The sequence below is a fragment of the Salvelinus namaycush genome, chromosome 7, assembly GCF_016432855.1.
Source record: "Salvelinus namaycush isolate Seneca chromosome 7, SaNama_1.0, whole genome shotgun sequence".
Taxonomy (NCBI): domain Eukaryota; kingdom Metazoa; phylum Chordata; class Actinopteri; order Salmoniformes; family Salmonidae; genus Salvelinus; species Salvelinus namaycush.
In genome coordinates, this window is record NC_052313.1 from 26041009 (window position 1) to 26050348 (window position 9340).

Here is a 9340-nt window from a genome sequence, read left to right on the forward strand (position 1 = left end):
CCTTCCTAACTCAGTTGCCGGAGAGGAAGGACACCGCTGAGGAATTTCAACAGCAGGCCAAAGGTGACTTTAAAACAGTTACAGAGTTTAATGGCAGTGATATGAGAAAACTGAGGATGGATCAACAACATTGTGGTTACTCCACAATACTAACCTAATTAACAGAGTGAAAAGAAGGAAGCCTGTACAGAATAAAATATTCCAAAACATGCATCGTGTTTGCAATAAAGCACTAAAGTAAAACTGAAAAAAATGTGGCAAAGAAATTAACTTTATGTCCTGAATACAAAGTGTTTGGGGCAAATCCAACACAACACATCACTGAGTACCATTCTTCATATTTTCAAGCATGGTAGTGGCTGCATCATGTTATGCGTATCGGCAAGGACTAGGGAGTTTTCTAGGATAAAAAGAAACGGATTAGTGCCAAGCACAGGCAAAATCCTCGAGGACAACCTGCTTCAGTCTGCTTTCCAATGGACACTGGGAGGAAAATTCACCATTCAGCAGGCCAAATATACATTGGAGTTGCTTACTAAAATGACGTTGAATGTTTCTGAGTGGCCTACTTACAGTTTTGACTTAAATCGGCTTGAAAATCTATGGCAAGACTTGAAAATGACAGTCTAGCAATGATCAACAACCAACTTGACAGAGCTTGAAGAATCTTTCAAAGAATAATGTGTAAGTATTGTACAATCCAGATGTGCAAAGCTCTTAGAGACTTACTCAGAAAGACTCACAGCTATAATTGCTGCCAAAAGTGATTCTAACATGTATTGACTCAGGGGTGTGAATACTTCAATACATTTGAAAAAAAAATCTAAAAACAGGTTTCCGCTTCTTGAGTGGCGCAGCCGTTTCCTCTGACACATTGGCGCCGCTGGCTTCCGGGTTAAGCGAGCAATGTATCAAGAAGCAGTGCTGCTTGGCAGGGTCATGTTTCGGAGGACACATGGCTCTCGACCTTCACCTCTCCCGAGTCTGTACAGGAGTTCCAGCGATGGGACAAGACTGTAACTACCAATTGGATGTCACTAAATTCGTGACAAAATTGGGTTAAAAAGTGGAAGATTTTTTTTTTTTTATCCGCTTTGTCATAAGGTATTGTGTGTAGATTAATGAGAATTCAGGCTGTAACACAACAAAATGTGGAATTAGTCAAGGGATATGAATACTTTCTGAAGGCACTATATACAGTGGGGAGAATAAGTATTTGATACACTGCCGATTTTGCAGGTTTTCCTACTTACAAAGCATGTAGAGGTCTGTAATTTTTATCATAGGTACACTTCAACTGTGAGAGATGGAATCTAAAACAAAAATCCAGAAAATCACATTGTATGATTTTTAAGTAATTCATTTGCATTTTATTGCATGACATAAGTATTTGATACATCAGAAAAGCAGAACTTAATATTTGGTACAGAAACCTTTGTTTGCGATTACAGAGATCATACGTTTCCTGTAGTTCTTGACCAGGTTTGCACACACTGCAGCAGGGATTTTGGCCCACTCCTCCATACAGACCTTCTCCAGATCCTTCAGGTTTCGGGGCTGTCGCTGGGAAATACGGACTTTCAGCTCCCTCCAAAGATTTTCTATTGGGTTCAGGTCTGGAGACTGGCTAGGCCACTCCAGGACCTTGAGATGCTTCTTACGGAGCCACTCCTTAGTTGCCCTGGCTGTGTGTTTCAGGTCGTTGTCATGCTGGAAGACCCAGCCACGACCCATCTTCAATGCTCTTACTGAGGGAAGGAGGTTGTTGGCCAAGATCTCGCGATACATGGCCCCATCCATCCTCCCCTCAAGACGGTGCAGTCGTCCTGTCCCCTTTGCAGAAAAGCATCCATAAAGAATGATGTTTCCACCTCCATGCTTCACGGTTGGGATGGTGTTCTTGGGGTTGTACTCATCCTTCTTCTTCCTCCAAACACGGCGAGTGGAGTTTAGACCAAAAAGCTCTATTTTTGTCTCATCAGACCACATGACCTTCTCCCATTCCTCCTCTGGATCATCAAGATGGTCATTGGCAAACTTCAGACGGGCCTGGACATGCGCTAGCTTGAGCAGGGGGACCTTGCGTGCGCTGCAGGATTTTAATCCATGACGGCGTAGTGTGTTACTAATGGTTTTCTTTGAGACTGTGGTCCCAGCTCTCTTCAGGTCATTGACCAGGTCCTGCCATGTAGTTCTGGCTGATCCCTCCCCTTCCTCATGATCATTGATGCCCCACGAGGTGAGATCTTGCATGGAACCCCAGACCGAGGGTGATTGACCGTCATCTTGAACTTCTTCCATTTTCTAATAATTGCGCTAACAGTTGTTGCCTTCTCACCAAGCTGCTTGCCTATTGTCCTGTAGCCCATCCCAGCCTTGTGCAGGTCTACAATTTTATCCCTGATGTCCTTACACAGCTCTCTGGTCTTGGCCATTGTGGAGAGGTTGGAGTCTGTTTGATTGAGTGTGTGGGCAGGTGTCTTTTATACAGGTAACGAGTTCAAACAGGTGCAGTTAATACAGGTAATGAGTGGAGAACAGGAGGGCTTCTTAAAGAAAAACTAACAGGTCTGTGAGAGCTGGAATTCTTACTGGTTGGTAGGTGATCAAATACTTATGTCATGCAATAAAATGCAAATGAATTACTTAAAAATCATACAATGTGATTTTCTGGATTTTTGTTTTAGATTCCGTCTCTCACAGTTGAAGTGTACCTATGATAAAAAATTACAGACCTCTACATGCTTTGTAAGTAGGAAAACCTGCAAAATCGGCAGTGTATCAAATACTTGTTCTCCCCACTGTATATATATTATTTTTTATTATTATTTTTACAGATATTACAACTGGACATTGGCAGCTCCATTGATACTAAGTATGCAAGCTTTCCAGAAGAACCTGCCCAAGGTAGATCACATGTTATGCATTATTAATGTATGTTAGAACTTCAACATTCTGTGCATGTACTCATAAATACTTCATGTGTATCTAAGGCCACAGAGGAGGCGTGGGTGAAAGAGAAGATGCCTAAGAAGTCCGGCCGCTGGTGGTTCTGGAGGAAGAGCAGCGTCAAACAGGTAGGGACTGCATCCCAAATGGTACCCTATTCCTTATACAGTGTACTACTTAGGTCCAATAAGGCTGTGCACAAAAGTAGTGCACTATATAGGGCTCTCAAACTCAACTCTGGACCTCGAAGCCAGTTACACTGTGTTTTTTCATTGTTCCTCTCCAATCAGGGACTGATTTAGACCTAGGACACCAGGTGGCTACAATTAATTATCAGGTACCCCTGATATAGGGAATAGGGTGCCATTTGGGATAAAGGGGTGTTTTTGCAGTACGCTTTAGGTCCACTGGTATTGATACTCTGTAATACCCGTAATGAAATCAACCCTAGCTGAACTGCTTTCCTGATACTGTCATTTGTAACCTTAAACAGATGGTCCATGATTTTCACCCTCTCTTTCCTCATGACTCTTTGTTTGTGTGGGCAGAAAATAGTTCCCATGTGAATCCCATTGGATTTGCATTTCCATTGTAAATTAGCCTAAGCAAATCAGAGTGAGGAGAACCATGTGCTAATTGTACTGCATAATCTTAGGAAGGATTTTTTCATTTAATAAATGGGCAGTAATTCCACTATTAATCAAGGAAAAACACTAGGCCATATACAGTCAGTGTTGACATGATGACGTTTCATTAACGGGTGATTCATGTTGTCTGCTCCGCTCTCCAGTCTTCAGAGGCCAAGATGGACAGACACGAGTCCCAACACAGAGACACAGAGAGCCATGTCCTCGATCAACAGATTTCAGCAGTGCCACAGTGAGTCAGCTTAGCACCACCCTGTCTCACCCTGTCTGTCCCCCACCACCCCTCCCTGGCATTGTTTCACAAGGGGAAGCCCAATTATTCACACAGTGATGTCACCCGCCTCACCCATATTCATCATGACACCAACCAATGGGAAACTAGATTAGCCCTGGAAAAACAGTGATTCATAGGAAATGCCCCTGAGAAGATGCATGCGGGACCCTGTTTAGGAGTCTCATCAGTGTTTTGTCTTTCAGTAGTAAATGAAGCTTGGTGACAATTCAGTGTTGGGATACTGCCATCTAGCGGCAGCATATACAAATGCTGGATGTTCATTTTAATAACTGATGTCTAGAGAAGCGTCATTCCTCTCGTTATATTTTCAGAATAACTACTCACTCCCCTTATCTTTACTCACATTAGTTTAATCTTATACTGTTTTTAGGAAGTCTGATGTTGACCTGAGGTTGTTGTTATTTGACATGCAGGCAGAAAGCAGCAGAAGACTCCTCCAGCGATGAAGAATCGAAAGAGCTCAACACAGTGGCACCTACTGAGCACATGCACACAGAGCTATCTGCACCAACTGGCTCGCACTCCTACATGAAGTCTCTCCGCCTCTCGTCTGACCAGATAGTAAAGAGCTTATAACTTATAAAGTGATATTATTTCAATACTATAAAGTGATATTGGCACAGAGTTGGATAGAGGGCACATATTTGCATCCTTACCCTCATAGCTTCTGTGACAGAATGGGCAGCGCAATTGAGGGCTATTGAGGGCAAGTGCACCCTCAGTCCAACTCTGTTTGTTAGCACCTGTCAGTGCCCAGCAGAGTTTGGAAACCACTTCATGTCACTCTCTCAGGCACCAGTTTATTTGTGTCTTCTCCTAGGTCAGTCTGAAGCTGAGGGAGGGGCCTAATGACGTCACTTTTAGCATCACCACCCAGTACCAGGGGACGTGTCGCTGCGAGGGCACCATCTACCTGTGGAACTGGGATGACAAAGTCATCATCTCTGACATCGACGGCACCATCACCAAGTAAAGTGGCCTTCAATTCTGTTTAACTACATTACCCAGTCAGTCCCCTCAGTCTTAACTCCTAGGGTGCATCCCAAAAGTCAACCTTTTGGACCAGAACCCATATAGGGAATAGGGTGCCATTTGGGATGCAGTCAGATTCTCAGGAGACTCAACATCTGATATGGGATTAAGATCCTCTCCGGATCTTTTAATCTCTTATCTTCTGTTCGATGTTGGAGGTCTGTCTGGTAATCAGATAATGGTCTTCTGTCCAAACACACAATTACACATAATTACACTTAAAGGGGAAATCTGGGATTCAAACAAAGCAGTTCTTCAAGAATCAATGGCTAGTTTGCAACTATAAAAATTGATGTATCAATCCCACACTCTTAAATGTAAAGGTGTAAGTTGGAACCAAATATAGGGTTCTTGAGAGCGATGCCATAGGGGATGCCATAGGGGAACCATTTTAGGGCATCGGTTTATTTGTGTCTTCTCATAGGTCAAATTAAAGCAGTATGCACTTTAACCTTATAGTCATTGCATGATTTCAAATCAAAACATTTGGAGTATAGAGCCAAAAGAAGAAAAAAATGCTTCACCATCCCAATAACTACGAAGGGTCCTGTAAAAATGTAGTGAAGCAAAACTTTAGTGGTCAAAACCATTCATCTTTGGGTGACTGGGGGGGAGCGAGTTTCACGCAATCATTTATAAACTGGTCATTTAAAAATATATATATATTACAGACTATCTGTAAAAAAAAAGTAAAAATTGACAAATTATCCAATGCACCCCCTATTTTTATTTGCTCCATGGCTCTGTGGACCCACGGCTGTTTGGCTCATCTCAGTCGTAAAGAGGAATAACTTTGCAGCTGTTTCTGATTAATTAACAATGCCATGCTGGTGGGTGGTAACATTCAAATAAAACCCAGCCCTGAAATAATGTTCATGTCATATCATAGGAAATGACACCACATTCACACAGATTTGCACGAAGTGGGCAGGTTGGATTTGTCACATCAAGCCCAGATATATCATACTTTGACTAAAATGATGACTTATTGACTTAAATCTGTATGCAACATCATGGTTAAGCTCTGGCCATCGTCTTTCAGCTACAAAAAAGTGGATTTCTACTGGTGTGGGCATTTATGTCTCACCAAATGCTCCTTTTTCTTAGGTCTGACGTGTTTGGCCAAATTCTCCCTCAGCTCGGGAAAGACTGGACTCATCAAGGCATCGCTAAGCTCTACCACTCAGTGCATGAGTAAGTAAGCCCTAGCCCAGGGCCTGCGTATGTATCAAGCGTCTCAGAGTAAGAGTGCTGATCTAGGATCAGGTTCCCCCTGTCCATGTTATCTTATTCATTGCGACCCTAAAATGCTAAACGGATCCTTTTCAGCACTCCTATTTGAGTCGCTTGATACATATGGCCCTAGAACTACCATTTATCACGTCCACCACTTAGTCAATGCATGACTAATCACATTCCTGTTTCACATTTTTTTTAAATGCAATTCCAGAACTAAAAAAATTTGAGAGCGTGGATAGGAGACGGATCTAATGTTGCAGTTATACTTCAATGTGCATTTCTTCAGGAATGGCTACAAATTCCTGTACTGTTCGGCGCGGGCAATCGGCATGGCGGACATGACCAGAGGGTACCTGTACTGGGTGAACGACCGGGGAACCATCCTGCCTCGAGGACCCCTCATGCTGTCCCCTAGCAGCCTCTTTTCTGCTTTTCACAGGTACAACTCACCCTTAACTTCTCAGTTGGTTCAGTCTGCTTGGATTTGTAATAGCATTGTAATATAGTTAGATTGCAATGCATTTTCTTTCCTCTTCTCCGCCTTTCATAGTTAAAACTGATCTTTCAGTTCCTATTTGGTTCAGTCTGCTTGGAATAGTAATAACGTTGTAATAGCGTTGTAATATAGTTACATTTCAAGGCTTTTTGATTCCTTAACCTTCTATCAGGGAGGTGATTGAAAAGAAGCCAGAGAAGTTCAAGATTGAATGCCTAACAGACATCAAGAACCTCTTCTACCCAAACACATATCCCTTCTACGCAGCCTTTGGAAACAGAGCAAATGTAAGCTTTGTTTTACCTTCTCATTGTGTACTTATTTTGGAATAGGATCAGAATTAGGGTGATTGTTAAGACTACTCCTCTGTTTTTGGCTCAGGATGTGTTTGCCTACAAGCAAGTGGGTGTCCCAGTGTGTCGGATATTCACAGTCAACCCCAAAGGAGAGCTCATCCTAGAGCAAACGAAAGGCAATAAGACTTCGTAAGTAGCGACTTCACAGGATTATAATCATAATGACTGTTTATCCCTCTGTATGTCAGTAGTGTGGGTTTCTTGGGGAGTATTTTGGCCGGATTCAATTGCCGACTAATGCACCCATTAAATGATGTTCGCGGAGATCACATTCACGGTAAAATACTGTGGATGTAGGCTCAAGCGTATATTACCTTCAAAGTCTAGTGCAGTGTGCTTGTCGACAACGTGCCTTTTAATGAATCCCGACCTTGGTCAGTAAGTACAGTAACCGTTATCTAACCCTTTCCCTGTCTTTCACTGTAGCTACGGCCGACTGAGTGAACTGGTGGAGCACGTGTTCCCTTTACGCAGTAAGGAGCAGAGCGCCACCTTCAGTTTCCCAGAATTCAGTTCTTTCTGCTTCTGGAGACAGCCAATCGCTGAGGTCTGCCTTGAGGAGCTGCTCTGAAACAACCAATCACTGAAGTGCGTCTTGAGGAGCTGCTCTGATTCTGATTGGACAGTTCCCACAGCTGTGGTATTATCAGGTATTAAGGCGATAACCAACAGACACTTCGGGTACGGTCGATGCACTTTGTGTCTTTTGGACGGGAAAGAAATCACTTGAAATCAACTGTATTCGTTGGAATCGATGTAAGCAATATTTTGTATTGCTTAATAATTGTATGGGTCTTCCAATGATGATTGCTTGTACTGCCTTAACTCATGACTATACTATGTGTCTACTGATGCTGAATTATATTCCATTGTTTAGTGCTCCACAGGTTTAATAGAATTTCGTCGATATATCAGTAAGAACTGCGTCACATGATCGATTTAGGCATACTTTCCAATACAGGCTGTACAGCCTTTTTACAGTACAATGTGAAGAGAAAGAAGACGGGCGTAGTCGTAAGGTTAGTTAGTTATTTGGCTTGAGTGATAATGCTATGTTGGAGTGTCCTGCTGTTTGGGAAGGCCTTACGTTATAGTGTATGCATGCTATGCTAAGTTTGAACTAAGGGCTCTCTTCAAGCCGTGTCACGAAGGTTCAGCGTTACGGCGTGATTTGAAATTGAAAGGCAACCTTCCCGCGTTAGCGGAGACGACTGCATTCACGTTAAACGCCGCAAATGTCGGCCCAATCGGAAGTTACCTTTACATTTATTTCGCGGAATCTGTAACGCTTCAGCGATACAGATTGAGTCGATCGCTAATATGTTGCACAGAGCTGCCAGTGGAACTGGCACTAGTCTTAGATACATGCATACTGTATGATAATAGATTGATTTAAGTGATCTGAGCAGGCGATGTTTTAGACATACATACAGATGGCTGCAGTGAGGTTTAAGGCGATGGAAGGCCTTTTTAAAGTGTTGATGCTGCTGACACACAGGGCACACAGCACTGGAGCCTTTGGATGGAGACAGACTAATATGCACTGAAAGCACAATTCTATGTTTTAGCAGACGTTTTATGGGTTACCTTTGACAATGTTTGTGTTATGAAATGAATGCTTCTTTATGGGATATATTTCTATTGTTATAGCTTGGGTTTGTCTAGTATATTTTGAAGTATTACACCGTTGTATTTGATGACGTTCGGAGGTGTTGCAGAGTTCCTCAGTAACAAAGGCATTCTTTCTATGAAAGTGATATTTTGTGTGGAGAGTACACACGTCTCAACGCGCTGGTATTTGTTGTGTTTTTCAGTAACTGCTTTGATAGTTTTCAGTGTATCAAGAGATTAATTTGACCGTTCACACACTCTCCAATCTTAAATGCCTTCACTGTTACTTGATTAAGTGTTTTTTTTAGTGTCACTATATACATTGAAGTGTATGTTTGGGATATGAATGTTTAGCAACAAAAAAGAGAAAATCTATGATTCCATGCAGATGTTTTCTATGCTTATTTCAGAAACTTGTTTTGGGAAAGGAGGGTGTAACTTTTGGAACATCATAAACATCTTTTCACATACCAACAATCTGTCTAAACGGCACTTACTGTTAAAAACAGTGTGATTCTTTTTGCTGAGACCTTAATAATGTATTTTTTATAATGGAGTGTTGCGCCACAAGTTGTTTTAGCACAAAACTCTTTTCTAAACAGCACTTGCTGTAATTCATGTAAGAAACACCTACGATACCAATACAAATAAGTATAGTATATTACAGCGATACTTCCCCAGAGTCAGATGAACTTGTGGATACTATTTTTATGTC

General features: G+C 42.1%; 1 protein-coding gene across 1 annotated transcript in view; it reads left to right on the forward strand.

Annotated features, from left to right (window-relative positions):
• The window catches only part of LOC120051151 (phosphatidate phosphatase LPIN2-like), a 46593-nt gene extending 37476 nt beyond the window's left edge, over positions 1 to 9117 (forward strand). The window contains exons 11-20 of the mRNA XM_038997855.1: positions 2838 to 2907; positions 2994 to 3077; positions 3740 to 3828; positions 4305 to 4452; positions 4712 to 4860; positions 6031 to 6117; positions 6449 to 6601; positions 6831 to 6945; positions 7040 to 7143; positions 7441 to 9117. Of these exons, the coding sequence (XP_038853783.1) occupies positions 2838 to 2907; positions 2994 to 3077; positions 3740 to 3828; positions 4305 to 4452; positions 4712 to 4860; positions 6031 to 6117; positions 6449 to 6601; positions 6831 to 6945; positions 7040 to 7143; positions 7441 to 7585 (1144 nt within the window). The 3' untranslated portion in view covers positions 7586 to 9117. The remainder of the gene's footprint in view (positions 1 to 2837; positions 2908 to 2993; positions 3078 to 3739; positions 3829 to 4304; positions 4453 to 4711; positions 4861 to 6030; positions 6118 to 6448; positions 6602 to 6830; positions 6946 to 7039; positions 7144 to 7440) is intronic.
• The last annotated feature ends 223 nt before the right edge of the window (positions 9118 to 9340 follow it).